At 54.0% G+C, this 22301-nt stretch overlaps 2 protein-coding genes and 1 long non-coding RNA gene across 8 annotated transcripts in view; 2 read left to right on the forward strand and 1 right to left on the reverse strand.

Annotated features, from left to right (window-relative positions):
• On the reverse strand, positions 1-14506 carry DCST1 (DC-STAMP domain containing 1). Of its 2 annotated transcripts, none has more exons than XM_072946450.1 (16): positions 14236-14506; positions 13765-13968; positions 13622-13696; positions 9126-9254; positions 8639-8778; positions 7679-7895; positions 7450-7593; positions 6798-6919; positions 6198-6355; positions 4022-4121; positions 3802-3897; positions 3538-3664; positions 3043-3159; positions 2441-2583; positions 2191-2304; positions 1-316 (listed from the first exon to the last, which is right to left on the reverse strand). In XM_072946450.1, exons 1-16 carry the CDS (start codon positions 14294-14296, stop codon positions 65-67), a joined length of 2199 nt encoding a protein of 732 aa, XP_072802551.1. In that variant the 5' UTR covers positions 14297-14506; the 3' UTR covers positions 1-64. The 2 variants fall into 2 exon arrangements, with proteins under 2 accessions (XP_072802551.1, XP_006214723.1); XM_006214661.4 differs by having other exon boundaries at positions 13765-13890; positions 14236-14505.
• Positions 179-6222, forward strand: LOC116284957 (uncharacterized). Of its 2 annotated transcripts, XR_012062813.1 has the most exons (5): positions 179-326; positions 686-765; positions 1429-1579; positions 4153-4322; positions 5041-6222. It is a non-coding gene; the product is annotated as an uncharacterized lncRNA (long non-coding RNA). The 2 variants fall into 2 exon arrangements; XR_012062812.1 differs by lacking the exon at positions 5041-6222 and having other exon boundaries at positions 4153-5027.
• The window catches only part of DCST2 (DC-STAMP domain containing 2), a 13102-nt gene continuing 2763 nt past the window's right edge, over positions 11963-22301 (forward strand). The window contains exons 1-14 of one of the 4 annotated variants that reach the window (XM_072946453.1): positions 11963-12512; positions 15052-15222; positions 15541-15642; positions 15868-16065; positions 16389-16454; positions 16958-17171; positions 17351-17508; positions 18200-18364; positions 19750-19917; positions 20052-20152; positions 20814-20944; positions 21261-21388; positions 21756-21849; positions 21946-22086. In XM_072946453.1, coding sequence (XP_072802554.1) covers positions 12401-12512; positions 15052-15222; positions 15541-15642; positions 15868-16065; positions 16389-16454; positions 16958-17171; positions 17351-17508; positions 18200-18364; positions 19750-19917; positions 20052-20152; positions 20814-20944; positions 21261-21388; positions 21756-21849; positions 21946-22086 — 1949 coding nt within the window. In that variant the 5' untranslated portion in view covers positions 11963-12400. Of the gene's footprint in view, positions 12513-14462; positions 14881-15051; positions 15223-15540; positions 15643-15849; positions 16066-16388; positions 16455-16957; positions 17172-17350; positions 17509-18199; positions 18365-19749; positions 19991-20051; positions 20153-20813; positions 20945-21260; positions 21389-21755; positions 21850-21945; positions 22087-22301 lie in introns of those variants that run through there. The other 3 variants (XM_072946451.1, XM_006214761.4, XM_072946452.1) reach the window with 3 other exon arrangements.

Below are 22301 nucleotides of genomic sequence, written 5' to 3' on the forward strand. Positions count from 1 at the left end.
AGGAGTGTACAAAGAATTTTACTAAACAGGAAGGAGCAGATGGGCGAGCGAGCAGGACGTCCCTTCACTCCGCGTAGGTAGCGTCATCATTGCTGTCGCTGTAGGCGGAGGAGGAGAGCTCCTCGCGGGGTGTGCAGACCGGGCACCGCTGCCGCATGTCGTTCCAGCATGACCAGCAATATACCGCCTCGCAGTCCGGCGTCGGGCACACATAGGACTCGGGCGCCTCGGGTGCCTGGCACACCACGCATCGCCGGCGCAGCCAGGGGCTCAAGATGGGGCAGCGGCGGTGCAGGATGTCCACCAGGTGGCGGCGCTGTTAGGAGGCAAGGCGGGTTTAGAGCCTGTTGGGGAGTAGCGGGGAAAGAAGGGGTGCGAAGGGTACTGGATAGCACTTCTGCTCTGAAATCTCAAGGCCTGACTATGCTCACATGTTGGAGGGAGCTGGATTGGGCAAAGAAGACCCGTGGAGGGCAAGGGTACTGTGAAGTGGGTCCTAGAGAGCCTCCCTCACTCCTTGATGGAGAGTGGGAGGATGCAGCCTACACCCTCTCCCAGCCAGTAACAGCAACAACCATCATAGTTTTGCACTTTCCCATGAATCACCTTAGTTGATTCTCACCGTGGGGCAGAGACATGAGTAGGGCAGATAAGACCATCACTACTGTGTTCCCCCACTTTACAGATGAGAAAGATGAACCTCATGAAGGTTAAGTGAATTTCCAAAGGCACAGAGGATAAACAATCAAACCTCGCTGGACCCAGGTACCCTGATTCCAAATCATAAGGCTGGCTTATTATGCTTCCTCCCTCTTTCACCCTCTCTCCACACAATTGCCAGGAATTCTCAGGCCACATTATCAGGTCACTCTCTGCTCAAGAAACTCCAGGGGCCCCACTACCTGCTAGACAAAGACAGAACTCCGGGGCATGGCCTTCTGAGCCTTCCACAGTCTGGTGCCTTTCTAGCCTCTGCTCCAACTTACCTCTCCCTGAACTTTGCATCTTTTGTACCAGTTTCTCCTTAGACTAGCCCTGGCTCTTGCCATTCCCTTTAGACTCTGAGTCTTTGCACATTCTGTTCCCTCAGCTTGGAATGAAAGCCCTTCACATTTCCACCTGCCCATCAAAATCCGGTTAACTCCATGAACTGTCATGTAATCATAGTATGTTCATTTTTTTCATCAGGCATTCATTCAGCCCCTATTGTGTGTCATGGGAGTTGGGGCAATCTAGACACTGAAGGAAAAAGTTAAGCAAACATAGTCTGTCACTTTTATGAACTTTGTTAGGTCTGGTTAAATAAGAATGGCTGCCACTCATTTTTAAAATAATGTTGGGCCCTGTACCAAGAAACTGAAAGCAAATTAACTAAATTCAGACAATAACCACTTAAGGCAGATATTGGTGTCATCATCTCTTTTTCAGGCGAGAAAACTGTTGCTTGGAGAGGTGGCTACTTGCCTAGGATCACCCAATGACAATTAGCACGTGTATGGAACTTGCTGTGTGCCTACAACAACCAGATGAAGTAGTTAACTCCATTTTACAGGAGGGAAGAACCAAGGCTCAGCATTAAGTAAGTGCTTCAAGATTACACAATTGTCAGAGTAATAAGGGGAGGAGCCAGAATACAAACCCTCTGGCGTCAGAGCCCCACACCTAACCACCATTCTGTTACTGATCTTTAGTGAGCTGGCCTTACAGATCTGTCCAAGCTCCCCATTCTTCAGAGGGAAAAACTGAGGTCACGTGAGGACCATGGCCAAGGTCATACAGCTTAATGAGGGAGTGTGGACTGGAATCTGGTTCTTCTGACTGTGTACTTTCTGTACACCACATACCCTTTCATGAGACCTCCCTTACCCCCAGCCCACCTGCCCTCTGAACTGCACTGAGCTTCTGGTCTGAACTGCACTCTTAGAAGAACCTGTGGTGCCTTGTTTCTGATGAACCCTTCTTGCTTTCCTTTGACCTGACTATCAAATCCCCCTTTTCAGCCTGCTTCCCAGTGGTCCACTGAGGATCTCAGGCTGAGCTGGATCCTGGGGTACAGAGATGGACACAGCCTTGACCTCCAGGAGCTGGAGGACCAGGGCCCTTTGCATGCATCCCATCAGAACTGACTGGGCGTCAGTAGGCCTGGGACCTCGGTGGGGGCTGGGCACAGGGGCACAGGCCTAGACTTACAGGAGCCCTCTGCTGTTGTGCCCGCCTCATGATGGTGGCCCTCCTCAGTTGGGTGAAGGCTGCTCTCTTCCTCAGGAGCTCATTATAGAGGAACAGGATCCGCTGCTTCTCTCGCTGGGGCCGGGGAGAGTGGGTCAGTGACAGTGACAGTGTTAAGGAGAAAGGCATCTCCCAAAGATGGGGCCGGTGGGGAGCTGGGTGCGGGCTGGTGTGTGTGCGTAGGGGTGGAGGGGTCAGGGGCGGGGTGGACCTTGGGGAAGTAGAAGGCTGCGATGACCCTCCGGAGCCGGTAGCCGAGCGCCTGGAGCAGGCAGAGACACACGAGCAGGCCGCTTGGCAGTGCAGCCCTCAGATAGGCCCTGGTGCTCAGGGGCACGGGCTGGGGCAGGCAGGCTGGGGGAGGGGGCAGGCCTGTGAGGGGTCTGGTCAGGATTGGCTTTGGGTTGAATACCCCGTGCCAGGGGGATGGGGGTTAAGTCTCTGATTACCCTGCCTTCCTCCTGCCTGCCCCTCACCCTGCAGAGCTGTGCTGCCAATACAGGAGGCTATTTCCTCAGCATGGCACAAATGTAGAAATTTTCCATCATGGCAGAAAGTTCTGTTGGACAGGGTTGCTCCCAAGGGCTGGGACTCTCTGGCCCTAAGGCCCCAGCCCTCAGAGCCCTCTGACCCAAGCCTGTCATCCTCCAACTCTGACCTGATGTTTCCCGCTCTGATTTCTCCAACCCAGCCTCGCCACTTTGCCACCTCACCAAACCCAAGGCGGTCGCCCAACGCTTTGTCCTGGAAAGACTCTGTCTCCACCCGCGCTCCACCCTCAGTTCCTCTGATCCAAATTTTAGCATCACTCACGCATGTTGTTTGATTCCACTACTGTCTCTGAGGAGGTGTTCAGGGCCCCGATGGTTTTCCGAAGAAGCCGGGCAAGCATAGAGTCTCCCCCGACTTTCACTTCCAATTTATGACTGCCTGAAGCCAGAATAGGGGCCGTGGTATGTGGGGGGGTGGGTATGGATCACGAAAGAGTTGGAGTTAAGGGGATGGGGCAGGATGGGGACTGGATGAAGGGGAGAGGTAAGGGCATAGAAAAACTCACTGCACAGGACTTTTTGTCCTCTCACCAAATACTAACTCCTCCTTTTGGTAAATATAAAGGGGGGTTGGAAACTGAGGCCCCCAGTGACAGCTGTCAGATTGCAGGGCTGACACTTGACCCTGCAGAGGACAGGGAGGGGCTGAGACGCAGAAGGAGGTGCAAAATGGGAAGAATTGGGGTGGAGTGGCTGCACAGGGGTGGGGGTTCTCCAGGGGGCTGTCTCCTGGGCCTGGAGCCAGGGCTGGGCTCACTGCGGAAAGAGTACTGCAGGAAAGAGTGGTGGCGGATGGTGTCGAAGATGGAGTAGAGAACCCAGTCCAGGCCACAGAGCAGCAGCAGCAGCAGCAGCACGGGCAATGTCTCCATGAGCTCCCTTACCTGCCCAAGGAGCAGGAGGGGCGGAGCTGGGCAGCTTCGCCTGCCCTGGCCTGAAGCCCTTTCTGATGCCTTTGCCCTCCACCCCTCGGGCCTCTGCCTCTGTAGGATCAGGAGTCTCTCCTTCATGCCACCCTCACCACATTTCTCATTTCTGAGGCCTGGATGGTGGGGTCCCTGGGGAAGATGACGGTTTTCTTCTCAGCTTTGCGGAGCGGCAGCAGAGTCCGTTTGCCCTGGGAAAATGTCCACACAGTGAGAAACACTGAGCAGCCTCTCCCCTTTCCTGCTGCCCTCCAGGGCCGTGAAGCCACACAGGGCACAGAGCAGGGCGCCCTTGGGCCAGGCTGCGCCGCTCACCAGCTTCCTCCTGCGTTCATCGATCTGACAGAAGTAGGTGCTGATGTAGATGTTGTCAAAGCGGATGTCCCCGTTATAGCTGTCCACGTAGGAGAAGCACCTGTGGATTAGGGGGTCTCTGTCTCTTCCAGGTTCGCCGACGCCCTGCCGTGGGGTTCCTGGGCGCACAGCCATTCAGCCGACCACCCAGCATGCACTGGACCCCAGCTATGTCCTAGGAGAAGGCACTTCTGCCCTGCCTCTCAGCAGCCCACAGCCCAGTGAGAGACATGCACACATACGCTGATGAGACATAATAGAGGTGAGGAGAGGAGGGAGTCATGTAAGGGCATGGGAGGTAGGGGAAGGTTTCCCAGGCATGGAACTTTCTGGATGAATAGCAAGCAGAGGAAACAGCAGGAGAAAAAGCACTGAGACAAGAAACCCGTAAAGGTGGCGGGAATTTCCTGATTCACCTCTCAAGTCCCTACCTCTTGGCCAAGCCCTCAAGACATATCCTGGAAGTCACGTCAAGCAAAATTCATTCCAACCACTGTTTCCCTTTTCCTCTAACACACCCTTGAGTACATTGGTGTTTTGTGTGTGTGTGTGTGTGTGTGTGTGTGTGTGTGTGTGTGTGTGTGTGCGCTTGTGCGCGCGCGCGCGAGTGCAAATGTAGCTCCCCTCTGTGTATCTCCCAAAGTCCCACATAATGCTTCTGTTTCCTAAGAAAAAAATGTTAATTGTTGGAAATGTGTTTTAAACTGTAAAATTACATTAAGTAAGCTCTGTAAACTGTGAAACATAAGTTCCAGATCTGTTGGTTCTGGGACCCTGTAAAAATCCACGTCTTCGCCTTTAAGGTAGAAGTAACTATAAATGCAAAGAAAGGCTATGAGCGCCCCCTTGTGGAGAGACCTACCGCTGCCGGGCCTGGGCCCCGCCCCCTGGCCAGCTCTGTCCCTTCAGTGAGTGACCCCACCCAGGTTGAAAGCCTGGAAATGGCTTTTGACTTTGTGCCTCCTTCCTTCCCTCCCCAGGCTGGCTCTGAGACCTGCTGCACCTTTCCCTTCCTCCCTCCATCTCAGGCCAACTTCCTGCCACACCCCACTCCAGCCAGGCTCCCTAACCTCTGACCCACCTTGGCCTCCCTGCCTCCAAGCTGCTCCAGTCCACCCTGAAACCCTGCAACTGAGGGGCAGTTCAGGGCCCTCCTGCAGGGATTTTTCAGACTGTTCTGACCATGCCCGCTTCAGCCCAGTCCTCAACCCCAGCCTCTGTCTTCCACACCCCACAAACGCCAGAATCCTGGCCCAAGAGAACTCCTTTCCTCTTCTTGACCATGGCTCCCTATCTGCAGTCTTTTGAAGCCCCATTATGGCCCTCTCAGGGGCACCTTTTCAGCTCCCACCCCTGTCCCAAGAGCCAGTTCATAGTACAGCCGTGAACCATCTGTTTTGTTGATGTCTCTCTTGCTTCCCCTAGACCATGAGCTTCTTGAGGGCAGGAATATGGCTCATTCATCTTTGTCCTTCCACAGGGCCCTGGGCACACATGTAACCACTCACTTGTGGTCACTCTAGGCCCCACAGATGGGGCCAACCAAGCAGGAGCTCCTATGGCTGCCCTTGCCCAGCCCCTGCCCATCTCAGGCATTTGGGGGTGGAGACAGGACATAGAGGGTCCAGAGGTTGGCAGGGAAGCCAGGTAAGGCCCAGGAGCCCAGCTAGACGCCAGGCTGGGTGGGGTTGAGGACTTTGGTCCAAATGGAGGGAAAGTAGCTGCCAACGCAGCAGGCAGGAGAAAATGAAAGCAGAATCGGACGATAAAAATGGCACAAAGTCAGAGCCAAGGGGAATATGAAGGGCAAGAAAAAAAAATCAAAAGTCAAAGCTAAAAGTAAAGAAAAAAGTCAGCATCAGGATAAAGGCCGGAAGGAGGCAGATAAATGAAGACAGTCACCCTTTTAAGGTGGTGGGAACCTGGGTAACGTTCCTTCTGACAAAATGTCCACATTTCCTTTAACTTTGTGTAAACAACAAACCCAGTTTTATAAAAAGGCAAAGTTAAAGGCCCAAGAATGTTCACATTTGGAGTCGAAGGTGGGCTCTGCAGCTCCATCCTTAGAGCCTCCCTCAGGGCAGGGCTTCCATCCAGAGCAGAGGAGGGGGCTTCTGGGTGGAGGTTGAGGACTCACGCGCGGAGGACGAGCAGGAAGGTGCAGGAGAGCAGCACGTGCAGCAGCCCCAGAGCCCACTCCAGCTGGGCCTCCTGACGTCTCACGTAGTCCCGCACCTCGGTGCTCACATGTTCCCAGCTCGTGTTGAGGCCCAGCACCCCAGCCCGCTTCTCTTCCTGGTGGAGGGCGTTGGGCTGACTCAGAGCCTCAGCCTCCCAGCCTCCCAACCTCCCAGCCTTCCAGCCTCTCTGCAGCTTCTCTTCTCTGATGCCCGCTCTTGTCCCCTGACTCTTCTCAAGACCTTTAGGATTGCCACCTCCTTCTGTTCGCTGCCCTCCTTGACTCAGTCTTGCTCCCCTACATCTGTATGAGCTGACATCTTCCCACACCTGGCTGACTCTTCTGTCCTCAAGTCAGGTCTCTGTCTGTGTGAGCCACAAGCTCGGCCCTCTTCCCCACCCTGTCCCCTCACTCACAGCCAGTCACCTCTCTCCTGTGTCCTCTCACTTGCTCTTCCTCACACCCTTTTCCCGGTGCCCTCCTCCCACTCCCTATCTCCCCCTGCCCCCACCCCTATCTCCCCCTGCCCCCACCCCCGCCCTCACACCCTCCTCCTACCTTGAGGTTAATAGTGGCTGAAAATTCCCCCTCCAGGCTGCGAATAGACTGGTTGAGGGTGTCATAGGTCTGCCCAAAGTTGCCCTCCACTGGGATGCGGCTGCGGCACCAGACCTCCATCACTGGCCGGGGGGTGGGGAGGGGACAGGTCAGGGACTTCCCTGTACCCAGCCTCCAGTCCTCCCTTCCCCTGAGCCTCTTCATCCTGCTTTTCTGTCTCTCTGCCTGTGACTTTCTACCACCCTCAGTCTTTCCCCCTTCACTCTCCTTGAATTCTTTCCCCCATTTTTTCACCTGTCTATAACCATACCAAAGGTTGATAATGATAGCCAACATTTAATACAGTGATTCCTCTCCGTGCCAGTGCTGTTGCCTGCTTTACACACATTACCCCTTAAAGCCTCAAAAACTCCAAGTGGGATAAACATATCATTGTACCCATCTTTCAGATGAAGAGACAAAGCTGAGAGCCTTGCTGTAAACTTACCCGAGTCACAGAGCCTGTCAGTGGAGGGGCTGGGATCTGAGGGTGCCGTGTCCCCGGAGCCGAAACCCTCCCCTCCTGATTGCCTTCTGCCCCACACCTACCTGGGGTCTCCAAGGACTCAGACCCCAGCCCTGGTGCTCCCCACCCTCCTGCTGCGGTGCTGACCCTTGGCAATGCCACAGAAGAACTTGAACTTCATGGGCAGGCAGAGCAGATGGCTAAGGAGCGGGACCCAGATGCGTTGCATGCACTCTTCGTGCTTTTGGTCAAACCAGTGACGGCAGTGGAGCATGGCCTTGTTCACCACATCTGTGGGAAGGGGCAACAGGTGCCTGAGGTCCCCACACCCTCACCTGGAGCCCCGCCCACCCACCCCCAGGGACCCCACCCTCACAGGAGCAACGCAGCTTGGTCCGCAGCTCATACATCTTCTGTGTAGAGAGGCGGTGTCTGGAGGCTGAGGCACGGCGGATCTCTCTGCCTTGGGCTGTCTCCTCTGAGCCCAGGGCATCCTCGGGAGTGAAGCCGGTCTCACTGTTCACCTGGGCATCCAGCTCCTCAAAGGAGTTGGTGATGTTCTGAGTCTCGGCTTTCATCAAATCTTTGCTCCCCTGGGGTTGGAGCGGGAGGGAAGAAATGGATCAGACATGGGAGCTTAGAGCCTCTGCTGCCCGACAGCCTGTTCTTTCCTCAATAGCCAAGCTTTGGGCTCTTACCTCAATTCTATAGGGAGACTAAGCCCTGAGACAGACTTTCATCTCAGATTCTCCACTGTTCGTAGTCCTTGGGAGCCCTCTCCCCTCCCCAGGTGCCTCTGCTCACCTCCCAGGCTCCCAGCTCCTCCTGAGGCCTCCCATCCAAGAAGGGTTCCCCAGGTCCTTGGACTTCACCCATCACTAATCTCGCAGACCACTGTGCCAACTCAAGGTCCCAAGCCCCTCAGTCCTTATCTCCCCAGCTCCTCAACTCTCCAATTCTTCCGAACCCCCATCTCTAGTCTTCTAGTACCCAATTCCCTAATCCTCTGGTCCTCAAAGCTTCCAGAGTGTTCAAGGCCAGGGCCCCCAATTTCCTGGCATTCTAGCTCAGCTGCCCAGAGTACCAGCTACTTAGGTGGTTGGAAAAGTGTGTGTCTGGGGGAGTCCCGATGGCTTGGGACAGGGGCTATCCTGGCATTTATCGCCCAGGGACCATTTAGGGCAATGTTTGGGGACAGTTCTGCAAAAAAAAAAAAAAAAAGTCCAGTACCACCCTCATAGGGAAACTGTAAATCCAGGACCCCAGCTCCCAGCACAAGTCATCTAGGCCCTGCGGGGAGAGGGACCCCCAGGTCCTGGCCGGGCAGGGTCCTGACCAGCAGGTCCTTGAACACTGCCCGAAGCGGGGCTGTGGAGACATGCCAGGCCGCGCGGGTGTTGTTGATCTGCAGCTCCACGGTGCAGCCAAGCGATGCTATCACCTCATTGAGGTTGTGCCGCAGGTTGGCCACTGGTCCTGGGGGAAGATGCCCTGGTAGATTATCTCCCTCTAGAGCCAATTAACTTCCTTCAGCCCACCCCTAACTCCTGCTCTGCGTGCAGTGACCATCTCCTAGAAGCGTACACTGATGGGGCCCAGAAACTGGTGAGAGGTCAGCTCATTCAACCCGTGATCTTTTTACCTGTGTAAACTAAGGAGACCCAGAGATGTGGAGGCATTCTTTCAGGGACACACAGAAAGTTGAAACAGCTGGGATGAGACTCCCAGTCCTTCTCCTTTACCAGGCCTGGCACTCACTGGATGGCCCACCCGGGGTCACTGCTTCATTGAAGACTAACTGGTACCCAGGGGCACACACTCACCCTCATAGATAGCGGCCAAGGCGTATCCCAGCACAAAGAGCCGGCCCTCTTTGCCCAGCATCTTGGGTACTAGCAGGAGGCTGGCACAGCGGATGTGAGGGGAGGTCCCCCAGCCCATGGCTCCCAAGCCTGTGGGGAGAGCCCAGGAGGTGAGGAGGCAGAGTGAGGAAGCTGCCTCACCCACCAGGTTTAGCAGAGCACCCACCCTCTTTGACTCCCTTCTAGAACCGTCACCATTCTACCTGTGTCCCATTTACAGTGACTCTGATAGGCCTTCCAGGCCACTCACTCATTTACTGAACAGCCATTTACAGGGTTCAGCTGTGTGGCAGTCTCTGGAAGGGCTTGGAAAGATGGCTAGAGATTGAAAAGCCATGGTCGGGGATTGACTTTGCATGTGTACATGTGTGTGTGCTAGGGAAGGGGGCCAACACTTCCCCTTCTCCAGGCTGGATTCACACTTACCATAGGTGCTGAGAGAGCAGAAAGCAAGAGAAAAATTCTGGAAACAGGCACTGGTGCCCAGAGCCGTCAGGAGAGAGGTCACAGCCACTTCAATATTCCCTGTGCTCTGCCACCTACAGCACTCACAGTCTCTGCCCCTAATTTTAGCCCTTAATTGTGTACATCCCAGTATGTTTTAGCAGTTTCACGTGTGTCTCCCTGTGGTCTCTGCAAGGAGACAGTGAGCTCCTTGAAGCTCATAATCCAGGGAGAGAGACAGACGGGTAAACAAATGACTACAACACGAAGTGCTAAGTGCACAGGGAGGTGCTTATAAAGAGCTGTGGGAGCCGAGAAGGGAGTGGGTATTTCTGCGGGGAGGGGTGGGGCTGGGAAGGCTGGACAAAGGAGGTGATGTGTCAGCAGGGCCTGGAAGATGAGTAAGTGTTGTTCGGCATTCCAGGCCCAAGGAACAGCATAAACTGGTCAGGGAACCTAGAAGATTCTGGTGTTGATAGAGTGTTCTCCCAAGGGTCACCAGATTAAACCCCAAGTCCTCACTTTGCTCCATCTCCACTGCCCTCATGGAGTCCCCGTCGTCCCTCATAGGGACCAGCTAGTCTCCTAATTCCTCTCTTGCTAACCTAAACTTCAGTTTTCACAAGGCAACTAGATCTTGTAAAAATGTAAGTCAGATCATGTCCCTTCTCTGCTTCAAACTAGGCAATGACTTTCCACCTCACTTGGGATCAAATCCAAACTCCCTGAATGTGGTCTCCAGATTTTCATGATCTGGCCCCGGACTCCCTTCTGAAGTGATCATGTGCCACTCAGCCCTTCGCCCACCATGTCTGCCCACACAGGCCTTGTTGCTCTTCCTGGAACCCGCCAAGCTCATCCCTCCTCTCAGGTCTTCGCCCTGGCTGGTCCCCCCGCCAGGAGCGCTCCTCCCCCTGTTCTCCACCTGGCCGGCTCCACCTGGTCATACAGGTTTGCTGCAAACCCTGTCGGGTGCCACCCAGCAGTTTTTCTGCCTTCTTCCTTGCTAACACAACTTGGGTTTTGTTCAAGGGCAATGGCCTGTCCCTGCCTTGGCCCCTGGGGGTAAATCTGGATCTGTCTATCCTGAGCTTGGTATAACAAGACATCGAAAGCGGCTTGTTCTATGGTTTTGGCCTTTCGGCCCAAGACTCAAGGTGAGGACAATAGTTGACAATAGTTGGCCTACATTCCGAGGATGACTGTTAACCAAGGGTTGCCCTCCATTCTAAAGAGAGCCCTGTGGAGCTCGCCCATGTCCGTGTCTAGGCTTACCCGAAGAGCAAAACTAATCTCACCCCTCTGTGCCAACCAGTCTACATAAAGACAAGACTCGAAATCTGTATTTTCTGGAAGTGGAGAGAAGCGGTTAGAGTAGGCAGACAGAGGAGGAGAGTCTGTGGAGAGGATGGGTGTCCACTTCCCCATGTCAAGTGACAGACTTAAGAGAACCCTTCAGAGGCTGGTGCTTCAGGAAGAGGAACCTGGCTCATCGCTCCCAGCCTGATGCCCGCTGAGCTGCAGAGCCCAGCAGGGCCGCTCCCCAGGCTGCCACCAAGGCCCAGAGAGGGAGAGGGTTCATGGGGGTGCTCAGCAGGGACCCCCGACCTGGGAGTGTGGGGGAACCGTGAACGTGGAGAGTGGTACTTGCTTCTTACCACGGCAGAGGGGAGGGCAGCTGCGAGGGACCCTACTTTCCCAGTTTGGCTAGGCAAAGAAGTGCACACTTCCTCTGGGACAAGTGGACATTTGGAGGACAGCAGGCCTTAAGCCATCTGTGAGGGTCCCCATCCCAGAGTGCAGCCTGCTTGGGGGGAAGCATCCAAAAGTAAGAGGCTGTGGGTGGTCTGTAGAAGCTACCGGGAGCCTCATTTGAGGTCAGCCAAATAAAACTGCCCTCAGCAGGAAGCTGGGCACTGTGAGGTCCACACGGAACCTCCAGAGAAACCATAAACGGGCCTCCTGAGACAGCCAGGGTGTGAGTGCTTGCCATGCAGAGGCGGTGGAATTATAACAGTATAGATGACTTCAGACTTTTGTCTCTTTTCCTCTAATTCTTCTAACCCCCTTTCTGACATCAGAAGAACCAAAAGGGGAAGGAAGTGGAGAAAAAAGTGAGCAAGCCAGCCAGGCCCCCTTCTCCACTGTGGGACCCCGTGCCAGGGGACAGGTCTGAGCTGCGAGGGGGCAGTTGAGGGGAAGATGTCTGAGAATGGACGTGAGATGGAAAATTTGATATAGACTGGATCAGACCTTTTAAACACTAAAAACAGTCATAATTACTGAAGCAGGACTGGGTCTTCTAGATTAAAATCACCAGAAAGCTAAGGGTCTGTGTGAGAGGTCATTAGTGGGAGAAAGGTTGGAATACAGTGGTCGGAACAAAAGCAGTTTCATCTTGGTAACCCATAGAGGTAGTTCGTTCAGTGAGCTGGTGTCGATGCCACGTCCGTGCCCCTTGCCTGGGAGAGGTTTAGGAAAGGGCACGTGCTGCAGTTCTGACCACAGAGGTGTGGGGGATGTTGGCTGGGGTGGATGGAAGTTTTCTTTGTTCTTATGAGACATGAGGAAGGAATGCTTCGGTCTTTTGACATGGTTGGATGAGGATGTGATGCTTGGATTTGCTGCAGCCATTTCATGACCTGAAGAGGAATGATCTACAGGCCAAAGATGGCAGAGAAAAAAGACAAAAGGAAGCTGGGTCCCGGGTGGGTTTACTGAGCTGCTAAATTATCCAAATCCCGAAACCACTCTACTTTAAAACTTGCTGTGTGAGATGATAAACTTCCTCTATGGGTAAACCACTTATAGGTGGATTTTCTGTTTTTGCAGCCCAGTACCTCCTGATACAAGATCTCCATTCAAATGTCACCTCCTCTGAGAGGCCTTCCCTGACTACTCAAGGTAGCTCTCTGCCCCTTTCTATCACATCCCCCAGGTTTGCTTTTTTCATACCACTTTTCACCATCAGAAATGCTCTTGTTTATTTCTTGTTCATTTATTGTCTAACCCTCTCCATGAGACTGTAAACTTGAAAGAAGGTAAACTCTGAATGAGCTGGGTGTGGGGTGAGGGTAGGGAGGAGTAGGGGAAATAGGTGAAGGGAATTAAGAGGTAAAAACCTTCAGTTATGGAATAAATAAGTCACAGGGATGTAATAGATAGCATAAAGAATTTGGTCAGTAGGGAATATAGCCAGTATTTTGTAATAACTTTAAAATGTTGAATCAGTATGTTGTACATCTGAAACTAATATAATATTGTAAATTAACTATACTTTAATAAAAAAAGAACATGGTCAATAATATTGTAATAACTTTGTATGTGGACAGATGGTTCCTAGACTTATCGTGGTGATCATTCCGTGACATATGCAAATGTCAATCACTATGTAGCACACCAGAAACTAACATAATATTGTACGTCAACTATATCTCAGTTAAAAAAAAGAAATCATTATAGATTATAGCTGTCACTGCATATATATAGATATACACATGTATGCATTATATATTACAGTGTATGTATGTGGATGTAGTATGTATGATATATATTATAATCTCTAAGAGTCTAAAGTTAAGAAAAAAAGAGCTGGGTGCATGTCAACCAAGTTCACTGCTGAAGCCTCAGCAGGTGCTCAATTAGTGCTAAATGAATGAATGAATGAATGAATGAATCAGTGAATGAAATGAATTTATCAGGAGCAGCAGGAAACAAGGCCAGAGAGGTCAGGAGAGATGGGGATCATGAAGGGTCTTGGGGTTTGGACTGTATCATGGGGGTAAGAGGGAGTCCCTCAGACTGGGGAGACTTGAGAGGGCAAGGACTGTGTCTTCTTCTGTGGACTCGGGGCCTCTGCCCTCTGGATCTCCCCTCAAAGCCCAAGACGAGGTTGAGGCTACAAGGGACACTTGGGAACAGAAGAAACAAGCTCAGACTCCTTCCTGGGCACCCAGGGCTAGGCTGTGTTTCACAGGCCTCTTGAGTGTCCCTGCCCTTATCCCAGCACTAACCAACCAAGCTGTACAATGTCACCATCTTCTGATCTTCATAGATGTTCATAGGGTTCACCAGGAGCTGGAAGAGACCTGAGGATACAGGGTCAAGCCAAAGGTCAAAAGATGGGCCCCACCCCTGAGCTCTACTTGATACTCACCTATGGCCAGGAGCCCCCCTGTGCCTGCTCCCAGCAGGAAAGCACTGACTGGAAACTCGCCCTGCTGGCGCCACAGGAATCGGCTACAGGCGTTGGGCAGCCCCCAGCTCAGGAACCTCTGTACCGCTGGGAGATGGTGCAGTTTAGCCCGGCATGGCCGACAGACCGCTCTTCTGGTGGGACCTGGTTCACTAGGGTTAGAGGCTGGCAGTGGGGGAGGCTGGGGTAACCTGGCTGAGGGTGGCAGGAACTTGGGGGATCCTGAAGGAGGATGAGGGACCCTAAGGAAGTGGGGCAGACATGAGGGAGAGAAGAAGAAAGGGCTAGACTGGAGGGGGACACTGGATGAGACTGGTGGAGGTGGGGAGACACCAAAGTGGGGCAAAGGGCTGGTGTCCTAGAGGAGAGATTGGGTGGGAGGAGTGGGGCTGGCAGTCGCTGGCAGTCACTGTGAAGATGTGGCTGACTCACTGGTGTGGGGTAGTTTCCTTCTTGACCCTTTTGCTCTATTCTGATGAGGTCTGATGGCCATAAGTCTGCTCAGGGGAGGCCTCTTTCCACCCAGAAGTCTCCTCAAGGATGTCCTTGGATGAGAGGTTCTGCTTCTGTCTCTTCTGCCTCACCCACAGGCTGTCTGAGGTCTGTGTCTTTTAATCCCTCTGCTCTGAAATGAGGTGGTTAGAAACCCACCTCTCCCTTCCCCAATCTTTGAACTGGATAAGGAATTCTTACATACAGTAAAAGCCCTCCAGAACTTTAGAACATGGTGAGAAATTCTAGAGCCTTTAAGAGCCACAGAATCTGGCGGGCATCTCCTGGAGACAGGTGGACGTTTGGTCTCTGCAGCCATGCCCAAAGTCATGAAGGATGTTGTGCACCCCTTGGGGGCAGGGGAGCCGAGCATGGCGCGGGCTGTGGTCCGCAGTACGGGCGGCTTTACCCTGGGCTTGTCCTTGGCCACAGCCTATGGGCTCCTGGAGCTGCTGGTGGAAGGGCACAGCCCCTGGGGCTGCCTGGTGGGCACCCTCACTTTGGCGGCCTTCCTTAGTCTGGGCATGGCGTTCTCCCGCCAGGTCCGAGTCACGATCTTCCTGCTCCTGCCCCAGGCCTTCTCCAGTGAGCTTGGCACCCAGTGGAGGAGGGTGGGCCGTGGGGCGGGGGCTGAGGCGGGAAGGGTCTTGGGCAGAGGGCGGTTGAGGGAAATATTCTGAAGGCTTCTGTAAGACACATGCGTACGCCGTCACGTGCAAGGCTGGGGCCCTGGGTCTGATGGTGCTGTCTCCCCAGAGCAGGGCCGGACACTGCTGTTGGTGGCTGCCTTTGGGCTGGTGCTGCAAGGACCCTGTGCCAACACCCTGCGCAACTTCACCCGGGCCAGTGAGGCTGTAGCCTGTGGGGCAGAACTGGCCCTGAACCAGACCGCTGAAATGCTGGAGAGGGCCAAGCAGCCCCTTGTCAGTAAGGCTGCGTGTCTCTGTGGGCACCCGCATTCCCCTTGTCCTGCGGGCTCTATGTCCTCTGGCTTCATTCTTCTCCATTGGTACTGGGCCCCGACCTTAAAGCATCCGGTTAGACCCCCTGACCCCTGCTCTCTGGCCCGTTCCACTGCCAGATGAACTGTCTCCCAAACTCAAGCATTCCGGGTAGCAGCCCCCTCTCCACGCCCTCCTCCAGGGGCAGTGGTGGGAACTGGGCCCTAGAAGAGGAGACCCGATTAATGGTTAATTAACTGGGTGTGCCAAGAGTTTGAGTTCAGTATGACCTGCCTCCTCTCAGGTGCCCTGAACAAGATCAAAGATATTGCCCAGAAGACTAAGGAGGTGGCTGACCGGGTCCGCAAGTTTTTTCGGTCAATCATGGATGGTGTGAAGCACATAGGTCAGCACATAAGTATATGTGTTTTAGGGGGTCAAAATTCACCCAATCTCCTCACCCTCACCCCACTTCCAGGACTTTGTGGGCCCCTCCTGGGTGCTGACTAGTCCCCCCTGAATATAGCAGAGCCAGGCCGCTGACCACTCTCTGGTTGCTGTCCTGGTGCTCCCCAACCCCCTGAGAAGGTGCTGCAGGACTCCTGGGTACCAGCCCCACAGCTGCCCCCAGCCAGGGCCCTGCGGAACGTGTGGTACTGGCTCCTGCACATCGGCGACGTGTGCAACTCGGAGCTGGGCAACCCCTACTTGAAGTGTGCTCGGGTCTTCGATGATGCCAAGGACAGCTGCATGAAGGTCATACCACAAGCCTACCACCTGTGTTACGTGCTCATGCCCTTCAAGCTGATGCTCTGTGGACTTGCTAGTGGTGAGAGAGCCAGGGGTTTGCCAGTAGGATTGGGGGCCTGGCAAGTGTAGGGGTCAGTTGGGAAGGTGGGCCCAGGAGACTAATGGGGGGCAATCAGTATAGCACCAATAAGGATGCTGGGCCCTATGTGGGGTGGGGGGCAGGTAGGGAGGAACCACTGTAGTGGGATGGGGTAATAGGGAGAAGCCAAAAGGTTTTGAGCCAATATGGAGGCTAGTAGGAAAAAGGAACAGTCAGAGGGCCCTGTGAGAGCAAGGTCCCTGGACGTGGGTGAGGCCGGCTGCAGCTCTCTGCCCCTCCTGACACTCAGTCTTGGCTCTCAGTGGTCCAGGTGTTTTGTGTCATTCCCAAGTACATCCAAACCTTCCTGCGTGAGACCATCGGCACCCGTGAGTGATCCCCTTCCGGCCCTGCCTTGGGCGCTGTTCTGGGTGGCCTCCCTCCCTCATCCCAGGATGTGTCAGCCCGGGAATGCTCCCAGTCCACAGAGAAGAATGCAAGAACAGGAAAGGACCTCAAGAGCTTACCCAGGCCAATGTCCGTGCTGTACAGATTAGGGAATTGGGGCCCAGCGAAGGGGAGGTGCCTCCTCAAAGCTGGACTCGCCAGCGGGAGCTGGGGAGAGAACCAGGGCCTCCTGCTCCCTTGGTGGGTCATGGAGACATCCGCTGTGGAGGGCAAGGCTGGCGCGAAGCAGTGACATAGACTGTGGAGGCCTTCTCCCCTCCTCTGTCCACTGTAGGTCCCAACGCTGGGGGTTCCTGGCTGGACTATGAGCCATGCGGACCCTCCCCCAGGCCCTCCCCCGAGGCTGGCCAGGCCCCTCCCTGGGTGCAGCCCTGCCCCCTCCTAACTCTCTTTGCTCACATCTCCCCTGGACCTGTGGCCCCAGCGGTGAGGAAGTTAATCAACCGGGTGCGTCAAGAGTTTGAGTTCAATATGACAGCCACCCACCACTTCTCTGTGGATCTCAATGCCTCTCGGAGCCTGTCCCAGGTAGCTCTGGACCTCCACGAAGCTGTCAGCTTGAAGCTACACCTCGTCCAAGAGGCCTTGGCTCTGATGGGTTACACGACACCTCTGCTGCTCATGTTTCTCTACCTCCAGTGAGGGGCTTGGGGCCGGAAGACGGGTCTGGGGGTGGGGAGCTAGGGCTCCTTGGGACCTGCTCATCCCCATAGCATCCTGGGAGGCTGGAGTTTGGGGGCAGGGGTGCAGGTAGGAAGGGTGATGCCCTGGGGCATCTGGTCAGGAGTGCTGAGTGGCCTCACGTATGCTCCACCAGAGCCCTGTTCTACCGGTACTGTTACCTGAACTGGGACAGTTTTGACAACATCTACATCACCAGCCGATTCCTGCACATGGAGGCTGTCCGCTCCATGGCGGGATTGCCCACCGTGCTGCCGCTCAGTGCCCACGAGGCCAGACACTACATCCAGCCGGGTGAGGGCCCTGAGGACCAAGGGGCTTCCCACCAACCCTCCTGCCCTGCCCTGCCCAGAATCCCAGGCACCGGCTGGGCTTGGGGCCGGGCCAGACGTAGGAGAGACAAACCAAAGCTGAAGGAAATTTCTGGCTGGGGGAGACACAACCGTGTCCTTGGGGAGCCCTCAGTCTGAAAGGGGAAAGTAGGGTCCCTCAGAGGATGCAGACAGAGAGAGAAGGGGCAGACAATGCTTCTAGGAGCACCCTGGATGTCTGGACAGAGGGGAGGATGGGTGGGGAGTGGATATGGAGCAAGGGAGGTGAAGCTGGAGAGGCGCGGAGAGCAGGAAGTGTGCATGTGCTGATGTGGAGGAGATGCGGCTGGGGTGGCGGGGGCTGTCTGTAAGGCGGAGTGCCAGGTGAGGGTATCAGAGGTGCCTTAGGAGGGAGGATTCCTGGAGACTGGAAATAGGCCACCAGGCCCAGATGGAGATGCTAGGCCTCCAGCTCTAGCCACGAAGCCCCTGCCCATGACGAGTGCTTCCCACTTACCCAGGGGCCCGCACAGCTTCATCACCTTCCAAGAGAAGACAAGCCCCAGCTTGATCAGGGGCAAGAAACGTTTCCAGGAGGGAGATCTCTCTAGGAGCTGGGGTCTGGTGAGCGGGTGAATTGGGAGCATCCTCCTGGCTAGCCCTCCCCCACCCAGGCTCCATCTTCTTGTCCCGGTGGGAGCAGATTTTCTACATTCTGGCCACCTTCGACCTTATTCGGCACCTCCTTCTCGTGTTGCTCCTGGTCTTCCTGGACTATGCCGTCTTCTGGGTGCTCGACCTGGCCCGGCACCAGTTGCAAGGGGAGATCGTGGCCCGCAGTGAGCGCCTGAACCTCCCTAACTTCCTCAGTCCTGGGAGATTGTCACTTATTTACCAGCCTCTGACTTTGCCCCTCTTCTAACTCTGTTTTCTGCCTGGTAATCCCTGTGCCCAGTTCAAGGTTATAGCACAAGACAGTAGATAAAAATACAAGCTCTAATATCAGACTGCCTTGGGTTCAAATTTCAGTTCTGTTCTTTACCAGATAATGTCCTTGAGCAAGGTGCTTAACCTCCCGGACCCTCCGTTTCCTTATCCGGACAATGGTACAATAATGGTAGCAACCTCTCTGGGTAACTTTAAGGAGTAAATGAGATCACGTGTGTTGAATGCCTGGTGGACAATTGAGAGCACACCACAAACCACAGGATAGAATTAATCTAATCCGGTGTACCAGAGACCCAACAGAAAAAGTTAAAAAATACCCAAAACAACCAATGAAGCACTTTGTTCAGTACCTGCTCCACAGTCAGTGCTTAGCAAATGTTTGTTTTTAATTTTGGTTTTATTGAAGGATAGTTGATTTACTATATTAGTTTCAGGTGTACAACAAAGAGATGCAGTTGTATGTATACATATGCATGTTTTTTTCCAGATTCTCTTCCATTTATTGTCACTACAAGAAATTGAATATAGCTCCCTGTGGTATACAGTAGGTCCCTGTTGTCCATATATTTTACATATGGCAATGTGTTTCTTTTAATCCCAAACTCCTAATTTATCCCTCCCCTACTCTTTCCCCTTTGATAACCATAGTTTGTTTTCTATGTCCATGAATCTATCTTTGGTTTGTAAATAAGATTTGTATCATTCTTCTTAGATTCCACATATAAGTGATATCATATATTTGTTTCTGTCTGACTTACTTCTCTTAATATGATAATCTGTAGGTCCATTCGTGTTACTGCAAATGGCATTATTTCATTCTTTTTATGGCTGAATAGTATTCCATTGCATATATATACTAACTCTTCTTTAACCAGTTATCAAGTCAATGGACATTAAGGTTGTTTCCAGGTCTTGGGTATTGTAAATAGTGCTGCTAGCAAATGCTTTAATATAAATGCTTCTGGGTAGTTGTGGAGTCAGAGGGTGGACTCACTGACGATTAAGGTCATTTCAGATCTGGTGGCCTGGGCAGGCAGATCAGGCAACAGCACCAGCCAGCTCTGGACCATAGGGTCAGTCCTAGGTGCCAGGAGCTGAAGTTAGGCCCCGGGGCACCATGAGGTGCCCAGGACATCAAAGGCCCCTGGCTGAGGGTCTGGGGGCCATCTTGATGCCCTGCACTGTCCACTCTCCACCCTCCAGGAGGTCTGGCCTTTCCTGCATGGTGGAGTGGGCAGCTGCCAAGAGCATCCCTCACACAATGTCTTGGTGCCAGGCCCTGTGTTAATATCCATAACCGTGGAAGGTACTGGCTCCACTGGGAAGATATTCCGTGATCTGGTGTCGGCATTTGATGTCCTGCAGCAAGGCAACATCACCGTCTTGTCCCGGCGCTGCCTCCTGCATCCCTCGGAGCCCGACAGCACTGGTTATATAGTCATCGGTATCAGCCACACCTCTGAGGGCACTGGGGGAACAGACGCCATCCAGGGTGCAGGGGGCACAGATGACTCAGGGTGAGTGTGGCTGCCACCTGTGCCCACTGGTGGCTGCTTACTGTGTCTGCTGTGCCCCTAGGCGTCATGTATGGCCTCTGCTTCTTTGTCACTTTGTTTGGCAACTATGTCAGCCGGCTGCGGCGGGTCATCTGTGCCTCCTACTATCCATCCCGGGAGCAGGTGAGTGGTCCCCGGCCAGTTCCTGCCCCACTCCCCAGGGTGCTAAGCTCGAGGCTGTCTGTCTTGGTTTAGGGGAGCTTAGAGCCCTTCAGTAGCCCAGCTCTTTCTCCTCTGGTTAAACCCCAAAGCCAATGACCTGGACTGTAGGTCTCCGGACTGCAAATGGGGCTGGGAGAAATGGTGCCTCTTGGGGCAGGGCTTTCTGAGACACAGCTTGCCTTCAAAGTTTGGTTAAAACCCTGGGGGGACGGGAGCCATGTTGTCATGTTGAGGGGTGAATGGAAACTTGCCATTTGTTTACTCATTTACTGAGCATCTACTGTGTGCCGCTCAACCTCAAGGATGGCGAGATGAACCAGACACAGTCTGGAGCTCATGGTCTTCAGGCAGGCCAGACTGGCTTTTAACAAGATGTAACAATGAAAAAAGTGTTTTCATTAAGGGGTGAATAAAGTCCACAGAAACCCAGAGGAGGGAATGGGTAACTCGACCTGGGGAAGTCCTGAAATCTTCCCAGAGGAAGGGGCATCTGAGCCAAGCCTAGAGGGATTCGTAGGAGTTGGACAGAAGGCAAAGGTAGGGAGTAGGAGTGAGTGCAGAGAGCACTCCAGGCATAGGAAACAGGATTAAGGGGACCCCCTCCCTGACTCCCCTCCACCAGGAGAGGATCTCCTACCTCTACAACGTACTTCTGAGCCACCGAACCAAGCTGGTGGCTGCCCTGCACCGATCAGTGAGGAGACGGGCAGCTGACCAGGGTCACATGAGTGGCCTCCAGGTGCTGGCCAGGCGGTGAGCCCACTGTCCTTCCTTATAGGAAGTGGGGTAAGAGGGGGTAGAAAAAGAGCCAGAGGTCAGAATGGATCACTGTCCTTTCTAAACGTCCAGAGGTTTGGTTGAAGAGGGTACCCATTCCGTGGCATTCATGCATGCATGGATGAAGGGTGGGGAGTGAAAGGAAAAGGAGGCCGGGAAGCAGAGAGGTTGCTGCTGTAGTCAGAGGGATGGAGGTTAGTCTGCAGGAAGGCCTACGCGTGGTCTGGAGTGTGGTGCTGGAGAGGAAGCTAGCTGGGCTGGCCTGTTTAGTTTCTGCGACCCTTCTCTTCAGGTGTTCCTGCCTGGCTCCGTTTATCAGCCACTTTAGGCAGCACCAGACCTACTGCCTGGGCTGTGGGCAGCCCCAGGATGAGGCGCACACAGAGAATTTGGTGTCCTGCAGTACCCCGGGATGCCGAGGTGAGACCCCTGGGGAGATGCTTCTCCCTGCTGGGACTCACTGCATTTGCATGTGACAATCATGACAATCAACTGTGGTTCTTCTTTTATGGACTTCTCCTGTACCTCACCTTTTGTACCCCTCCCTCATGACTATGCATGTTCTCAATTACATAGACCCCTCAGCTCACTTTCTCTATATGTGCCTTCCATTCCTCCCATGTGAATGGAATTTATATGCAAGTGGCATTGCAGCAATTCCCTAGTGTGGACCACTTGAGGAGGATGGGGGGCCAGGGGAGTCAAGGAGGCAGGGGCTGGAAGCCAGGAAGCAGGGTGGATGGTGGGAAGGTACACGTTCACCTCCTTCCCTGCTGGCCTCCTCCAGGTCTCTTCTGCCTCACATGCTTCCGCCTCCTGGACAACACCTGCTCCGTGTGTGCATCTCCCCTCTCCTACCAGGGGGAACTGGACCTAGAGCTGTGAGTCTCCATCAGTCCGAGGTGGCTGGAGCCTGTGAGGGCAGTGGGAGCAGCCTCCCTTCCCCCAGGACCTATTGAGATGGAAGGCTTCTACAGGGACTCCAGTGATGAGGAGGGCCCCCGCCTGTGGCTGGCTGCAGCTCGCAGAAAGGGCCCTGAACAGGAGGGGTTACTGCGGCAACGGCTCCAAGACGCTCTGAGCAGGACCCTCTCATCTGAGTCTAGCTCTGAATTCAGGTGAGCAGAAAGCAGAAGGAGTTGGAACCTGGGAGGTCTAAGGATGTTCTGTTACATTTTACCAATGGCTTGTTGGGTGCCTGGCCCTCTGCCTGAGCTGGAGACAGAGATAAAGGGAGGGGAGGCAATGGAGGTTTGCCCAGTGCCTGCCAGGTCAGCACCCCTGCCCTGAAGGAGCCCACCAAATGGTGGGGGACAGTGACATCAAATAGATA

The sequence above is a fragment of the Vicugna pacos genome, chromosome 21, assembly GCF_048564905.1.
Source record: "Vicugna pacos chromosome 21, VicPac4, whole genome shotgun sequence".
NCBI lineage: Eukaryota > Metazoa > Chordata > Mammalia > Artiodactyla > Camelidae > Vicugna > Vicugna pacos.

Coding starts and splice junctions, on each gene's coding strand:
- DCST1 (XM_072946450.1), bottom strand. CDS start 14,296: ATGGCCATCAGACCTCATCAGAATAGAGCAAAAGGGTCAAGAAGGAAA. Junction 9,255..13,621: donor GACATTGTACAGCTTGGTTG/GTTAGTGCTGGG, acceptor CTCTCCCCACAG/GCTTGGGAGCCATGGGCTGG. Junction 7,896..8,638: donor CAGTGTTCAAGGACCTGCTG/GTCAGGACCCTG, acceptor CTCCAACCCCAG/GGGAGCAAAGATTTGATGAA.